At 36.6% G+C, this 17,306-nt stretch overlaps 1 protein-coding gene across 1 annotated transcript in view; it reads right to left on the reverse strand.

The window, feature by feature from the left end:
* CUNH3orf20 (chromosome unknown C3orf20 homolog) overlaps positions 1-17,306 on the reverse strand; it is a 110,740-nt gene that overhangs the window by 23,037 nt on the left and 70,397 nt on the right. The window contains 1 exon segment of the mRNA XM_045289984.1: positions 8,016-8,129. Within this exon segment, the coding sequence (XP_045145919.1) occupies positions 8,016-8,129 (114 nt within the window).

The following is a 17,306-nucleotide window of genomic DNA, read 5'->3' on the forward strand; positions in this document are numbered from 1 at the left end:
TCTGCAACTTTAATTCTTAACGTATAGATATGAGTACATAGTTCCATTCCCCTCTTGTTATATATAAATATATTTACATATGTACATGCCTATATTTAGACCTCTATAAATATCCTTTGCCTCCTGGTTCTTTCCTCTATTTCCTTTTACTTTTCTTGGGAACAAAGTGATGAAATCTCTGGGGAATACCAAAAATAGACTTTGGAGACAGAGTGTGGCACCCCATCAGACTCGACTGGAAAACACTCGTAAAGGCCAACAAACAGGCCTTGAGCTATTAATAGACTTTTCCATTTTTGTCAGTGGCTTTCTTTTTGTTGTTGTTGTTATTGTTTTGTTGGTCTTGGCTTCCTTTGTTGTTTTGTTTGGCTCTGCCTGGTTTTTGCACTTATTCATGTCTCTGCATATCTATCTAGATAAGGTAGGTGGGATAAACAATTCAGAGTTGAAAAGAATGGGGCCAATGGTTCCAGGGGAGTACGGGAGAAGGGGAGGTGGGCAAAAGGAAGGGGGTGGGGAGAAACCAACCCAGAGACAAGGGAACAACAAGTGAACCAAAATCAATGGAGAGAAGGGCATAAGATGCCTAGTGGGGCTTAATCAAGGGCAATGTAACAACTAGGAATTACTAAACCTGAATGAAGGAACAACTTACTTTTGATAAGAACTCCAGAACAGAAAGCAGAAAAAATAGCCAGAGAAAATAGTTGAAGAATTAATAAAAGATAGAACATAAAACTGTCCCCAAAGCTCAAAGAACCCCAAACAGAACTGATCCCAAAAGAAAATCACATTACATCATAGTCAAATTTCCTAGCATCAAAAAAGGAGAAGATAATCCTGAGAGAAACAGGCGAATAATCACCTATTAAGGCAAACCAATTATTATAAGGTCAGATTTTTTTAATGGAAACTGTGCATGCATGGGTATATTTAAAGTATTGAAAAAACAAAACAAAACAAAAAACAAATCCTGCCAACTGAGCTCCTGTATCCAGAAAATTAACCCTCAAATATGAGGGAAAAGTAAAATCATTTTTAGATGAAGAAAAACAAAAGAATTTGTAAAAACAAGACTAGGTGTACAGAAAACACTAATGGGAGTTAGTTCTTTGGAAAGAGAGTCAACAGCAGATAGCAACTTAAAGTCATTATACAAGACGTAGTTATCAAGAAATAATCCTACAAAATGAAACAAAACCAAATGAATAAAAAATAAGGAACCACAGATAACATTCTGAAATAAAGACAAAAAGAAAAAATGGAATAGAGTAGATAATGAACAGTCTAATTGAGAAGGTATTGAATCATTTGCAAAAGACAAAAAATGGTCTTAAACTTGGAAAAAAAACAATAAAAAGCAAACTAACCTCAAAGAAAATGCTAGAGCCTCAACAAAACAAAACAAAGCAAAAATCAGAAAGAAGTCGCAAAATCCTGTTAAACAGTAAGATAAAAACAAACAAAAGCAAAGAAAAAGTGACAAGAAAATCCATGAACAAAAGGAAAGCAGCACAGAAAATGATCATGAGCCATGAATCCAGCACCACCATAAAAATATAACAAAATGAGAGCAATAAGGCCATAAAAAGACGAACAGAATGGATAAGAAAACACAAGCCCTTAATATGCTGCTTACAAGAAACACATCTTAGATATAAAGTCAAGAATAGACTAAAAATCGAAACATGGAAAAAATATATCAAGCTAATGGCATCAACAGAAAGCAGGAGTGTCAATATTAATATCTGCCAAAATAGACACTGAAGTAAAAACATCATGAGAACCAAAGACTGAGGATCGCCACAGTTGAGCAAGAAGACAAACCATAATAAGCATTTATGCAAATGAAAGACCTTCCAAATACATGAGTCCAGGTCTTGTAGAATTGAAGGCACAAATAGACCATAATACAATATTAATAGGAGACTTCAATACACCATGTTCTAGCAAAGACAGATCAACTAGAAAGAAAATCAACAAAAATAAGAACTAAATACAATTTATCAACTTGATCTCTTAGATATATACAGAACACTTCACCCAACAAAAGTACAATATACATTTTTTCTGGTGCACATGAAATGTATGCCAGAATAAATCATGTTGCACAAAAATAAAATGTTAAACATTGAGATACTATAAATTGTTTTTTCATTTCACCTTGCTATAAAATTGGAAATGAACCAAAGGACAATAACCAAGAATGTAATTAGGTGGGCTCATACTTAACCATAGCCCTAATCTAAGAAGAATTATTTGTTATGACATGGCCCTACTTGATACTCAACCTCATAGAGAGATTACTGAAGACCTGGGTTTCTATAGCAAAGTGTGGTAAGAAATCAGATGGTGCTTAGCGATCAGAAAGAATAGCACCTAGGGTCTTCAGGGCTTGGCTTCAAACAAGCAGCCATCATAGTGAGGTATCAACTAGTACACACAGAAAAAGCACAGTACCCTGTGTGATTCAAGGATTATAAATAATAAAATCCAGAGGAGGGAATGGTATCAGTTTATATTCTGAACATCCAGTTTATAGAAGGCTATGGATGACAGTGAAAGCCCAAGATCCATATGCCGAGTCCGCATTTGGATTAAACCTTTAGCGAATCCCCTCTGACCATAATCCAAGGATGTGAATAGCCTTGCTATCAGACAGGAAGCATTATAAAATCAATCATGGCAGATGCAGCTAGGTTAAAATGCAACGCCTTGTCATTTGGTCTTTCTTTTGATCTATTTTAAATTTGTTCCATTTTAAAATATTTTCTGATTTTTTTTAATTGAGGTTTTTCTCTGTTTTATTTCAGGTTTTTTGTTTTTTAATTTTGTATCATATGATTTTATGTATATATGAAATCCAGGATAAGTAAATCTATAGAGACAGTAACTAGATTAATAATTATTTAGGGATGTGTAGGATGAGTTTGGGGAGAAATGGGGAGCCAACAATAACTACAAGAAAAAAGAAAATGTTCTACAATTGATTGAGATTAATCTTGCAAAATTCTTCTTAATATTATTGTACTATTCAATTGTATGATGTGTGAATTATATGTCAATAAAAAAAAGAGGAGAAAACTTGAAAATATAAGACCAAAACAGCTTGGTATGTATACAATGATCGATATGTAAAACAATGGATTAGAACCCAGAACCCAGAAATACAACCAAGCACCAACAGACACCTTGTTTTGATAAAAGTCTAAAACACATTAAGTAGGGAAGGGAGGGCCTTTTCAATAAATAGTGTTGGAAAAATTGGATCTCCATCTGCAAAAGAATGAAACAGGACCCATAATCCACACCATATACAGAAACGGACTCAAGATGGATTAAAAACCTAAATATAAATCCTAGGGTCACAACAATCATCAATGAATAGTAAGGACAAGCTTAAGGGCCCTAATACAAGGCATAAATACACTACCAAACATAATGCTAATGTCCACACCACAAAGACAATATAGATGATTGGGACCTTCTAAAAATCTGACATTTATGTACACCAAAAGAGTTAAAAAAAACAAAAATCAAAAAAACACAGATGAGGAAAAATATTTGACAGTTGCATATCAGATAAAAGACTAATTTTTAAAATCTGTAGAAAACTACAATATATTAAGAGAAAAACAAAGAACCCAACCAAAAATGGACACAGATGAATAGACGATTTACTGAGGATGCCATCTAGGTCAACAATCATGTGAAGAAATGCTTGAGATAATTAGCTATAAGAGAAATACAGAAATACAAATTAAAACAGTGTGATACCATCTTATAGTGAAACTGTTAGCAAAATAACAAAACCAAGAAGTAATAAGTGCTGGGGAGGATGTGGAGAGATTAGCATGCTCACACATGGCTGGCGGAATAGCAGAATTACACAATCACTATGGGAAACAGTATGCTGCTTACTTAAACAGATGTGGAGCAGATTCACCTAATTCAATACGCCATTGGATTTTTTGGCTGCTGTTTCCATTGCATTGCTGCTTGAATGTGGATTCGAGTTAAATGGTATCCTTGGCAACATCAGTCTTTACTGTCTATTGTGATGTTGTTTATTGATTTCATTGTGAGTGTTTTTATTTACCTGGAGGTGTAATCTAGAATGAAGATTGTAGTCTTTGAGCTTCAAGTCCCCTTTACTTTCAGCCCCAAAGGTTGAATCTTTACATATTACAGATTTTTAATGAGCCTTCCCCCATTTTACCTTCATTCTTTAAGGGTATTTTCATTGAATATAGAATTGTGTTTTGACAGGAGTTTTTGTTTTGTTTTTGTTAAATCATTTTATTTGGAGCTCTTACAGCTCTTATAACAATCCATACATCAATTGTATCAAGCACATTTGTACATTTGTTGCCATCGACATTTCCAAAACATTTTCTTTCTACTTGAGCCTTTGGTATCAGCTCCTGTTTTATCCCCTCCCTCCCCAACCCTACCACCCTCATGAACTCTTGATAATTTAGAAATTATTTTTATTTTCCTATTTTAAACCATCCACTGTCTCCCTTCACCCATGTTTCTGTTGTTCATCCCCCTGGGGGGTGCGGGGGGAGTTTGTACATCGATCACTGCGGTTGGTTCCCTCTTTCTCTTCCTTCTCCCCCTACTTTCCCCCTACCCTCATGGTGTAGCTATTTCCATTATTGGTCCCGAGGGGTTTGTCTGTCCTGAATTCTGTGTGTTGAGAGCTCTTATCTGTACCAGAGTACATGCTCTGGTCAAGCCAGATTTGCAAGATAGAACTGGGGCCATGATTGTGGGGAGGAGGAAGTATTAAAGAACTAGAGGAATGTTGTATATTTCAACTGTGCTATACTGCACCCTGGCTGACTCATCCCTTCCTTGGGACCCTTCTGTAAGGGGAGGTCCAATTGTCTACAGATGGGCTACGGATCTCCATTCTGACATCCCTTGTTTGCATCAAAATGGTTGTTTCTTTTGGGTCTTCTGATGCCCTACACCTGATCCTATCAACACCTCGTGATCACACGGGTTGGTGTGATTCTTCCATGTGGGCTTTGTTGCTTCCCTGCAAGATGGCTGCTTGTTTACCTTCACTCCTTTAAGACCCCAGACACTAAATCTTCCAATAGCGAGACACCATCAGCTTTCTTTACTACATTTACTTATGCACCCATTTTGTCTTCAACGATCGTATTGGAAAGGTGAGCATCACAGAATACCAGATTATTAGAACAAAGTGTTCTTGTGTTGGGGGAGGACTACTTAAGTAGAGGCCTAATGTCCGTCTGCTACCTTAATACTTAACCTATAAATACATGTAAATAGACCTATATCCCTATTGTTATATATTAATATATTTACATATGTAAATGACTATGTTTATACCTTTATAAATATCTTTTGCCCCCTAGTTGTTTCCTCTATTTCCTTTTATTTTCTTCCGGTCCCACTATCATGTTCAACCTTCATTCGGCTCTCTGTACTTCCTCTCATCTACATTGCACTTGAATGAACACCACCAGGCATTCTATGCCCTCCTTGCCATCGACTTTAGATATCTTGTTGTTCCCTTGTCCCTGGGTTGGTTGGCTCCCCCCTACTTTTCTCCCACATCCTTCTCTCCCCTGTCCCTCCTGGAACTGTTGGTCCCATTGTTTTCACCTTGGGATTGTTTATCCTGCCTATCTTATATAGATAGACGTGAAAGAAAAATAGAGAGAGAGAAAATAGCCTAGGAATAGTTCCAGGTCTGTCTGCTGACCCTAATGAATGTTTTCTGATCGGGTCTGATGCGGTGCCGAGCGCTGACCTCTGAGTCTGAAGTCCAGTTTCAGAATTCTTTGGGGCCTTTGTTGCTTTGCTCCCTTGCTGCTCTGTGGTGCTGCTCTCGTGTTACTCCCTGGTGGGGGCGGGGAGGGGCAGACTGCACTGTGGCTCTGGTGCTGCCCCCATAGCACTGTGGGTCAGTAAGGGGACATCATTGACAGTTTTTGTTTTTTATCTATTTTCAGCAATATAAAGATATTGTGCCACTCATTTGCATCATTGTTCCTTTATATGAAATGGTATGCAAGGTGCGGTGGGTTTGTGTTGTTGTTTTGCTGTTTGTTCTTGTTATTTTAAGACTTTTTCCCCCCCAGCAGCTTGATTTTGATATGCCTGGATTATGGTTTTATTTTGTTCTACCTGAAGTTTGTGAGCTTCTTGAACCTGTACATGTATGTTTTTCAACAAAATTTTAGAAACATTTGGCCAGCATTTCTTGAAATGTGCTTTTTGGCACCAGTTTATTTCTCCTTTCCTCACAAACTCTAAAGGCACCAATGTTTGACCTTCTGTTATTGTCTGTGAGGAGCAGAAAGCAATTTGACATTTATTTTCAGTTCACTTGAGCCAGACGATACTTGAGTGAGGACCAAGAGAGACCACCTGGGACCTAATGTTAACTACTCTCAAAGGCTATGCTATCATCTAATGACTAATGGTCAAGTGAATAAAGATGCTGAGCACAGAGGTTCAGAGGAATTCCTGGTGGCTGAGAACATTTGATCTCAGGAGGGTAGAGTACTCTTGGGACATGGAAGCTTCACACTGGGACTCCTGCCAATCTCACCCTATGTGTCTCTTCATTTATCTTGCTGCTGTTGTCTTAAATTTGTAATAGTAAGTCTGGTATACTCCCCATGACATTCTGTGAGTTGTTCCAGTGAAATATTGAACTCAAAAGTGCAGTGGGAGCCAGCAGGTGAGGAAGTAAGGATGTTTTGTGAACTCCTCGCTTGTGACTGTCAACCACAAGGGGTGGTGTGAAACTATGACCAGCAGGCAGGGCAAAAAGTTGGTGTCATGTGGATTCCCCATGTATATGGTTGGTATTACCTTATTTGGGAGTCGGAAGAACTGTATTATTTTAATTTGTGAGCTATGAGTTGGCTAAAATTGGAGAGAGTATCCTGCACAAGTGAGAATGAAGAAGTGGGAAGATGAGGACTGGATCCATCACCACATGTTTTGGATTGGATTTATGCTGATCCTTACCACACAGTAAAGATGGGAATTACTTTGCCTTTATGTAGTACATTGTTCTAGAGAGCACTGAAACTTTGTTCATTTTCCCCTTCTCTGTCCTTCAGATTGGGTTATTTTTGTTGCTCTGTCTTCACATTCACTGAGTCTCTCCTATATAATCTGCTATTTAAATTATCCAATAAACTGTATTTCTCATCCTGAAACTTTCGGGTTTTTTTATATTTTGTTTCTTGCTTAAGTGTGTCTTTTTATTCATTTCACAGAGCATGGTGATAATAGTTAAAATCTTTATTTTATCATTCCAACATATGACATCTCAGGGTTGGCACCTGTCTTTTCCTATTGATAGATTTTTCTAATTCTTGGTATATAAAATAAGTTTGGACTATACCCATTTTATAAAATATCACGTTTTGGTATATTGTCAGACTCAATCTAGGGATGTTAACTTGTGTGTGCATGTCATTTTAGCACTCAACTAGTTATATTCAGACTATATGTCCTGTCTTGCCTCTGTGGGTGGCAACTTCAATGTCGGTTAAATGTTGAAGGCCCTTTACAATACTGTTCAGGTATGCTCCTCCTATATACTGAGTGAGGATTCGTTTGGCATGTGGACTGGTAGTTCAGTCCTCCAGTCTGTTGCACTTTCTGAAAGGGGATGCTCTGTGAGTATAGCAAGCTTGGTTATGGTAGCTGCTTTAAAGCTGTATATGACAGGACCTCAAAAACCCAGGAAAATAGGATAAAATGATGATGACATTTTCCCACAAAGTTTTTGAAGCCCCCTTGTATATTCACAGTTTGAATATGAGCTCAGGGCTTAGGCCAGTCCTTTTCTCTCCTCTACCTGATTTTCCCCATATTTCCCAGAAATCCTTGCTTTCTGGTCTTCAGAGTTATCGTCATTGGCTCTCTTACACAGTTTGCCATGACTGTGCCAATCCTTAGGGTGAAGTGACAAAATAGAAGAACATTTTAAAAATATCAGAAATTCTACTCACTTTCTTTGCACACGAGGGGACCCCTTCTCCTGGTTCATCGATTCAGATGCAAGGTTTTCTCTCAAGGCATTAATGTCACTGCCACGGAAGTGCGATTCTGTCATTAGGACTGACCTTGGGGGCAAAGACAACAAAGAAAAAGGGGGAAATGTGTGAGACTCTCCCCACATATCATTGTTTTCTTTCAATACTTTGAAGATGTCTTTCTGTTGTTTTCTGTCTACTATAATTTCTGTTAAGATGCCAGCTCTCTTACTGTTCCCCCTTTGAAGACAATCTATCTTTTTTTCCCCATGATTTTTTTTCTCTCTTTACCTTTAGTTTCATTGGCTTTTCAATGATATGCCTAGATTAAGCTTTCATTGTATTGATCCGTTTTGTAGCATTTAACTCAGCTTTCATCAGTCCAGGACATTTCTCAACCATTTTTTAGTTCCATATTGATTTCGTCTTTCTCTGAATCTTACTTATTTTCTTCTCTGTCTGGAATTCTAAGTATACCTTTTCACTCAATTTCATATATCTCTTTTTCTTTATTCTACATTTTCCACCCCTTTCCCCAAGCTGGGCATTTTCTTTGATCTGTCTTCTAACTTTTGAATCGTTTCATTGTGTCTTATCTGCTCTTAACTTCTCAATTTAATTTATTTTTTATAATTTCTAGAGGTTCTATTTGAGTCTTTCACATTGTACTTCTTTGCTGAAATTCTCCATTTTGTCTCCTATTTTTGTACATAATCACATTACTTTTAAATATGTGTCAGATAATGCCAATTCTATATCCTTTGTGGATCTGTTTCTGATAGTTTTCAGCTGGTTCTGCCTTTTTGTATATTCTCTCTCTCTCTCTCTCTCTCTCTCTCACACACACACACACACACACACGGCATATCCAAAATAAACCAGAATTCTTTTTTAAAAAATATTTAAATTTTTTACAAAACAACCTTATCAACTTCAAAGTACTCTCCATTACATTTAATACATTTGTCAAATCTGTGACTCCATTCTTGGAAACATTTTTCAAGCCCATCTGTTTGGATAGCTGACAGCACCTCCCTAGTGTCTTTCTTCGCCTCTTCTAAATCGTCAAATCGCTGTCCCTCTTCATATGGGAACAAAGAGAAGTCTCAAGGATCAAGGTCAGGTGAATTCAGGTGCATGGAGCAAGGTGTTTTTTTTGTCGGACACTGTTATGCTATCTTTTCAGAACCTCTAAATAGAAGCATGATTAACAGTCTGACCAGTGGAATTCCAATTGCATTTTTGTCTGTTTGGGAAGTTGACAGACGTCCAGAATGAGGTTTGTTATCAAATGACATTTTGCCTTTTTTGAAACAAGAAAACCACGTGTACACTTGAGTGTTTCCCATAGCGCTGTCCTTGTAAGCTGTGTTCACCATCACAACAGTTTCTGTGGCATTTTTCCCAAGCAGGAAACAAAATTTCACAGCCACATACTGTGTTCTTAAATCAGCCATCACTAAAAAATGAGGTTTGAGTGAAACTGCTTTTATTAAAAAATTCACTGTGACCAGAGAGAACCTTCTTAGCTGATGCCACTGGGTGCACTAACTCAGCAAGTTGCTCACCTAGTGGGGAAAAATGTGTACTATGAAAGTTTCACCAGGTGGAGCTATTTTCCATTTTTTTATTTGTTTGTTTTCTTGGGGGGGGGTACCCCCATATATAGTAAGACATTGCATCTGAAAAGTATAGATAATTTGATGTTCTCTGAATGATATAATGTTCCATCCAGGAAGATTTACTTATGCTTTTGATAGACACTTATGCTAGGGACAGATCACTTTTTTCCAAAAAGGATTGAAACTATCCCTAAATCTTTCTGATGGCTTACCTAGCTCTGCTTCACCTTTACGCTTAGGATATAGCAATTCAGATCGTCCACCCAGAGTTTTGATTATTTACCAGGATCTTCCTACTGAAAGGCTAACTGCAAGGTCAGTGCGTCAAACACACCAGTCAGTCCTCAGGAGAAAGATGAGGCTGTCTACTTTTGTAAAGATTTAAAGTCTTGGAAATCTGTAGGGGCAGTGTTACTCTGTGTCATAGGGTCTCTTTGAGTTGACTGCAGTAAGTTTGGCTTGGTTTGGGTTTCTCTTCTTTGGTGGGCTCTGAACCTCCATTTTCTCTTTCTAGCCCCCTGAGCATGTCAGAAACTCTGCTTAGCGTCTCATCCAGTTTCACTTCAAACTCACCTTTTTGGTTTCTCTCTTTGAGATCCTGACCCTACAAATTCATACTGGCTCGAGAGATCTCTAAGGCCTTTAATTTCATTATTATTATGGAAAGACTTCTTGTTATGAATTGCGTGAATATTTAGAGAGCAGATACTCAGTTTTAGATTCAACAGTTCATACACATCTTGTTTCATCTCATCCACTGTAATCCTTTCAATATAGCATCACTATCTTTCTACCACTCAGTTTTTCCTGCTCCCAATCCTCCTCCCCTAACCCTTCTCAATGTTGTTCTTGGGTAAATATTGACCCTTTGATCTCAAATGGTTGCTTACTCTAAGGTGTGAATACCTCACTGGTATTATTGTTCCTCTTTTAGTCCTATTGTTTGGCTGAAAATTGATTCACAGAGGTGAACTTAGTTCCAGACCAAAAAGACGTCTAAAGATGTCCTGGAGGTTTCGTTAGCTTCTCTCTGACCAGCAATCCCGGGCTCTCATGATTTTGAATTTTGTTCCACATTTCCCCCCCACCTTTTCAGGATTTGTTCATGTGATTACTTTCTGAGCAGTTGATACCATTTCAGGGATATGATGTTTCCTTATTAGTCTGTTGAACAAATTATGTCCAGGTGTCTTTCAATTTTTATCACTTTTCTTTCTCTGAACAGGGAGATATTAATAGTTATACCTTAGACGTCTGCTCACAGGTATTTAAGACCCCCCAACTGTGCTCATTAAGGTACAATGTAGAGCACAGTCTTTGTAACATATATTATGCCAATTAACCTCATTGCTTCTTAAGACTACTGTCCTGGCCTCAGAGGCCCAAGAAGTCATTCATTCCCTTAAGGCACTTGGTATGTCTACGAAGCGGTCATACCACCCCTGAAAGTTCCATCACAATCATGGATATATTTGCAACAAAGGTATACACATATGCAAATATCCTCTTAACAAACTCACACCTATTTTAGGGTGTACTCCCACTCTCCCTCCAAAACCTGTTCAGCCTGCATGTCTATCCATGCATCTACTTGTAGATCACTACTGTTGCAAGATTTGTATATAACAGTATTTACCTCTGTTGCCTTTAACTCTTACAAACCTCTCAGTACCTTCTCCTGCCTCCATCATTTTTTGCCAAACTCCTTCTTATTGTTTATTGCCTTTACCTTCACCTAAGTTCAGCACTTATCTACCCCTCTACCAAGTGACTTTCTCTCCTTCCCTTGGAAACCATTAAAGAAAGTTTCTTTTAGTATGAAAACCTTTACCTGACTTCCTACAATAGTGTTCTCATATAATATTTGTTCTTTTGTGATGAACTAATTTCACTCAACAAGTTCATTCAAGTTATGAAGTGCTTTATAATGTCATCATTATTCATTTTTTTACTTTGCTATTAATGCTGGGATAAGGTAATATCTCAGTGTTGTTTTGATTTGCATCTCTAAAATGGCTAGTGATCATGAGTATTTCTTTATATGTTCGTGGCTGTTCATGTCCTCTGCCCATTCTTAATCGGATAATTTGTCTTTTTCTTGTTGAAATGTTTCTACCCATTTTAGATATTAGTCCCTTGTCAGACATGTCCTTACTAAAAAAATTTCCCGTTTTCAGGCTCTCTTTTTACTCTTTGATGAAATCTGTTGATGCATCTAAGTGTCTAATTTTCAGGAGGCCCCAGTCATTTCGTTTGCCTTTTGCTATTTGTGTGCTTTAGGTATGTTTGTTAGTTTATTTATGCTATTTATTAGGGAGCCTAAATTTGTCTCTATTTTTTCATGGATGATCTTTATAGTTTTCGGTTTTTCATTAGGTCTTTGATTCATCCTGAATTAGTTCTTTTAGATAGTAAGAGATATGGTTCCTGTTCTGTTTCCTAAAAATGAATATCCAGTTTTGTCAGCACTAATGTTAAAAGAGTCTATCTCTTCTCCATGTAATGTGGTTTGACCCTTGGTCAAAGATTAACTGACCACGGGTGGATGGATTTACTTCTGGGTTCTCAAGTCCATTCCATTGGTCTAGGTGTCTAAAATCGTATTAGTACTAGAGTGCTTTCATTACTGTGGTTGTATAGTAGTTTTGAGGTAGAGAAGTGAGAGACCTCCTATTTTGTTCTTCTTTTGTAGTGCTTTGCTTATCCAGGGTCTCTTTCATTACCATATAAAATTGGTGGTTAACTTTTCCATCAATTTAAACAATGATGATGGGATCTGAATCAGGATTGTGATTTATTTGTGTATCGCTTTGGGTAGTATTGATAGTTTCACAATGCTAAGCCTTCCTATCCATGAGCACGATCTATTCTTTCACTTCTGTAGGTCTCTTTGGTTTCTTGTGTTTTGTAGTTTTCTTTGTGTGAATCTTTGTTTCTCTGGTTATGTTTATTCCTAAGTATTTAATCTTTTGGGTAACTATTGTAAATTATTTTTGTATGTTAATATTATACCTAACCACTTTGCTGAATCTTTTAATTAGTTCCAACCTTTTTTTTTTTTTTTTTGGTGAGTCTTTAAGATTTTCTATGTATAGGATTTTCTCATCTGGAAACAGAGAATTCTACTTCTTTGCTGATTTGGTCTTTAATTTCCTTTTCTTGTTTGATAGCTCTGGCTAAGACATCCGCATAATATTGAATACCAGTAGGGATAAAGAGCATATTTATGTGTCTCCTGCTCAAAAAGGGAACGCTTTTGGTTTCTTTCTATTGAGACTAATGTTGGCTGATTGGTTTTGTATATTTGCTCTGAATTATGTTGAGAAAATTCTGTACTATTCCAATGTGTTGAGTGTTTTTCATCAGGAATGAGTATTGGCTTTTGTTAAATGTTTCTTCTGCATAAATCAATATGATGTGTTTTCCCCCCTCTGTTTTATTGTGTTGAGGATTACATTGATTGTGTTTTTCTAATGTTTACCATCCTTGCACACATGGTATGAACACTTAGTAGGATCTCATTATATATACGTATTGATATATTGTGGAGAATTCTGGTGCTATGGGATAAACACATATGTGGAAGAATTTCTGTGCTGTGGAATTGGGCTACTAACTGCAAAGTTGGTGATTCAAACCTACCAGCTCTACCTCAGGAGAAAAATGAGGCTTTCTGTACCAATGAAGATTTAAAGTCTCAGAATCCCCATGTAGGATCTCAATTAGTTGGAATGGACCAAATGGCAGTGTGTTGGGTTTGTAGGCTATGTCCATGAGGGATATTTGTCTGTAATTTTCTTTATTAGTGATATATTTGTTTGGTTTTGGCATCAGGGTTATGCTGACTCCCCACCCCCTCCCTCCCCCCAAATTTGAGAGTAGTCCATTGTTTTCAATGCTCTAAAATATTTGGATTAGAATTGATGTCAGTTATTCTCCAAATGTTTGGTAGAATTCATCAGTGAAACTGTCTGGGCCTGCATGTCTTTTTGTTGGGAGGGTTGTTTTGTTTTGTTTTAATGGCGTGATCATTAAATTTAATGACTTATTTGCATCTTCTTTTCCCTCCATGGAACCCTGGTGGCATAGTGGGTTGCTCACTGGGCTGCAAACCACAAGGTCATCAGTTTAAAATCACTAGCTTTTCCAAGGGAGAAAGATGTGGCTTTTACTCCTGTAAAGACGTGCAGTCTTGGAAAGCCACAGGGCCAGCTCCACTCTGTCCTGTAGGTCACTGTGAGTCAGCATCGACTCCATGGCAATCAGGTGGTTTGGGGTTTTCTTTTCCTTTGTTACATTTTCCAGTGGTTTGTTGATTTTTATTAATCTTCTCAAAGAACCAATTTCTAGTCTATTGATTATTTCTAATATTTTTCTGTTTCATTTCATTTATTTCTGCTCTAATCTTTATTATTGTTTTTCTTCTAGTGACTATAGACTTATCTTAGTGTATTTTTTCTAAATGTTGGAGATAGTAGGTTAAAGTATTGATTTTGATTCTTTCATTATGAAGTGTGCAGATATTACTATAAAGTGCTGTCTGAGTACTGCTTTTACTATGTCTCAAGGTTCTGGGGATATTGTGTTTTCATTCTCATTGTTAATTTTTTTCTATTGCCCAGTGGTTCTTAAGCAATTTCAATGTATTTGATCCCCCTCTTTATCTTCCCATTACTTATTTCTAACTTTATAGCATTGTAATTTGAAAAAAAAAAACTTTGTAGTATCTCAATGTTTCTACTGAGGCTTGCTTTGTGTCCTAACATATGGCTTATTCTGGAGAATGTTCTATGTAGAGTGGAAAAGAATATATATTGTTTTATTGTTTGGTGGAATGTTCTCTATATGTCTATCGAGTCAGGTTGGTTGTGTTATTTAGTTCTACAGTCTCTTGGTTGAGTGTCTTGCTAGGTGTCCTATCCTTTATCAAATAAACTGTCTTACTATAATTATAGAGCTGTCTATTTTGCTACTTTGTTTTGTTGGAGTTTGATTTATATATTTTGAGGCTTTTTGGGTGCAAAAATATATTATCTCGTTCAATTGACCTTTTAATCATAATACAATGTCCTGCCTTTCTTCTGTCATATTGATTTCTGTCTCAAAACCTATTGATTAGAGCATTAATCCACTTTCATTTAGTGTAATTATTGGTAAGTATGGATTTATTGCTGTAATCTTGCTGAATGTGTTTTTATGGTGCTGCTGGTTTTTTTGTTCCATATAATTTTTACTATAGTAATTAGTAAGTTCACTTGTATGTGGGTTTTCTTATAATTTTCACTACTGTTGTTTTAATGCTTATTACTTTCTTATGATTTTCCTTTTTTATTTTGATGAGATTTATTAATTTTCTTTGAGGTACCCTCTAACTTATTTATTCCCAAATTTAAAGCAGCTTCTTCTATCTTAAAAACCACTTGACATCGTTTCCATTGGAAGTTCTGTAACTATACTATTTATTCCTTCTTTTTGATTTGTAATTGTCTTTGCTTACAAATTGATGTGTGAGGTTCCCTATTTTCAGTCTTGCAGGTTTGTTTTATTTTGGATACTTCTATATCTGAGTTTACTTTTGGGTCTTATCACGTAGGTTAATCTCGGTTTATTATTTGCCATTGTTAATTCTCTAGGCTGGTTCCATTTTTTTAAGACCTCAAAAGTTTTCTGCCTTTGACAGAGTGCAATCTTATCACTTTTCTATTATTCCTTTTGGGGTAAAATATTGAGTTTTCCTTCTGTGGCAGCTTTCCACATCCACAGGCTCTGGTTTTTGCAGGCTTCATGGTATTTTGAACTGAATAACAATGCAATTTATCAAAATTTGTGGGATGCAGGTAAGACAGTACTTTAGATAAAATTTTATAAAATTAAATGATACACATTAGAAAAGGAGGCTTCAAATCAATACGCTAAGCTTACCAAAAGGATAAAAGAGAATAACACAAACTACTCTATGAATAGAAATTCAACAACTTAGATGAAATGGACTGATTCCTTCAAGTATATAAACTACTAAAAGTCATTGTAAAAGAAACAGATGCTTGAATCATCCTCTATATGTTAATTAAGGTCATTATACTTATAGTTAGAGGCTTTACAACACAGCAAACTCAGGGAGATAGTTTCATTGGCAAATTGTACTAAACTTTTAAGGAAAACATAAATACTATTTCAAAACAAAATAGAAGAGGATAAAATATATCGCAATTTATTTTGTTGTGCCAGCATTATCCTGATGCCAAAGCTGGACAAAAAAATTACAAGAAAACGACAGTAACTCTCAGTAACTCTCATGAATACAGTTGTTGAAAAAAAAAATATATATATATATATAAATTTGAACATTTTGAAATTCACCAATGTTGGTGAAACTTTGAGAGACCAATCAGTGTAATTCCTCATTTAATAAAACAGGACATCCAGAAAGAGACCCATATAAATATGGTCAATAGGTTTTTTTTTTATAAAAGCACAAAAACAATTTAAAGGAGAATGACAGCTTGAACATTTGCATATCCATATTTTTTAAAAATTAAAACTCATACAGTGTGTATTTTAAAATTATCTCAAAATGAGTTATATCCCTAAATGCAAAACATAAGTATATTAGACTTTTGTTTTAGGGACCATGGAGTCCGTTCTCCCCCACTGTGGCACACCGTATAACAGAATGAAACCCAGCCCCATGCTGGGCCCTCTTCATCATTGTGCTGTTTGAGCCCATTTTGGATGCTCTATTTTACCAACCATACTGTCCTTTTCTACTCACTGGTCTCTCCTCATAACAGGTCCAAATTGCAGGAGATGAAGTCTTGCCATCTTTGCTTCTAAAAAGCATTCTGGCTGTACTTTTTGCAAGAGAAATATTTTGTTCATCTGGCAGTCCAAGGTACTTTCAATATCCTTCACCACCATTAATTCAAATGCATTAATTTGTCTTCAGTACTTCTTATTCTATTGTGGTTCAAATCCACAGCTTTCAGATGCATATGAGCTGACTGAAAATACTATGGATGGGACACCTTAGTCCTCGGAATGGCATCCTTACTCTTCAACACTTTATAGAGATCTTGTGCAACAGATTTACCCAATATGGGCTCATCATCTACATGGTACCAGGCAATATTCTAGCCTTGAAGAGCCCTGACGGCATAGTGGTTGTGACTTGGATTGCTAACTGCAAGGTCAGCAGTTCAAAACCACCAGCTGCACCTCAGGAAAAGATGGGCTTTTCTACTCCCATAAAGAGTTACAGTATTGGAAACTAATAGGGCAGTTCTAGCCTGTCCTATAGGGTTGCTATAAATTGGCATTAACTCAATAGGAGTGAAGTTTTTTTAAAAAGTGCATTGTTTGGTTTCTTGACTATTGCTTTGAAGAGCATTGATTATGGATCCAAGCAAGATGAAATCCTTGACAACTGCAATCTTTTCTCCATTCGTGGTGATATTACCTATTGGTTCAATTGTGAGAATTTGGTCTTCGTTATATTGCGTTGTAATCCATACTGAAGGCTGCAATCCTGATCTTCATCAGGAAGTGTTTCAAGTCCTACTCAATTTCTGTACCAAGGCTTCGTCTGCATATTATGTGTTGTGAATAAATCTTCCTTCAGTCCTAAGGTCTTGTTCTTCTTGTCTTG

The sequence above is a fragment of the Echinops telfairi genome, unplaced genomic scaffold (genome assembly GCF_000313985.2).
Source record: "Echinops telfairi isolate 266 unplaced genomic scaffold, ASM31398v2 ScPeMD7_31;HRSCAF=116, whole genome shotgun sequence".
Classification (NCBI taxonomy): Eukaryota; Metazoa; Chordata; class Mammalia; order Afrosoricida; family Tenrecidae; genus Echinops; species Echinops telfairi.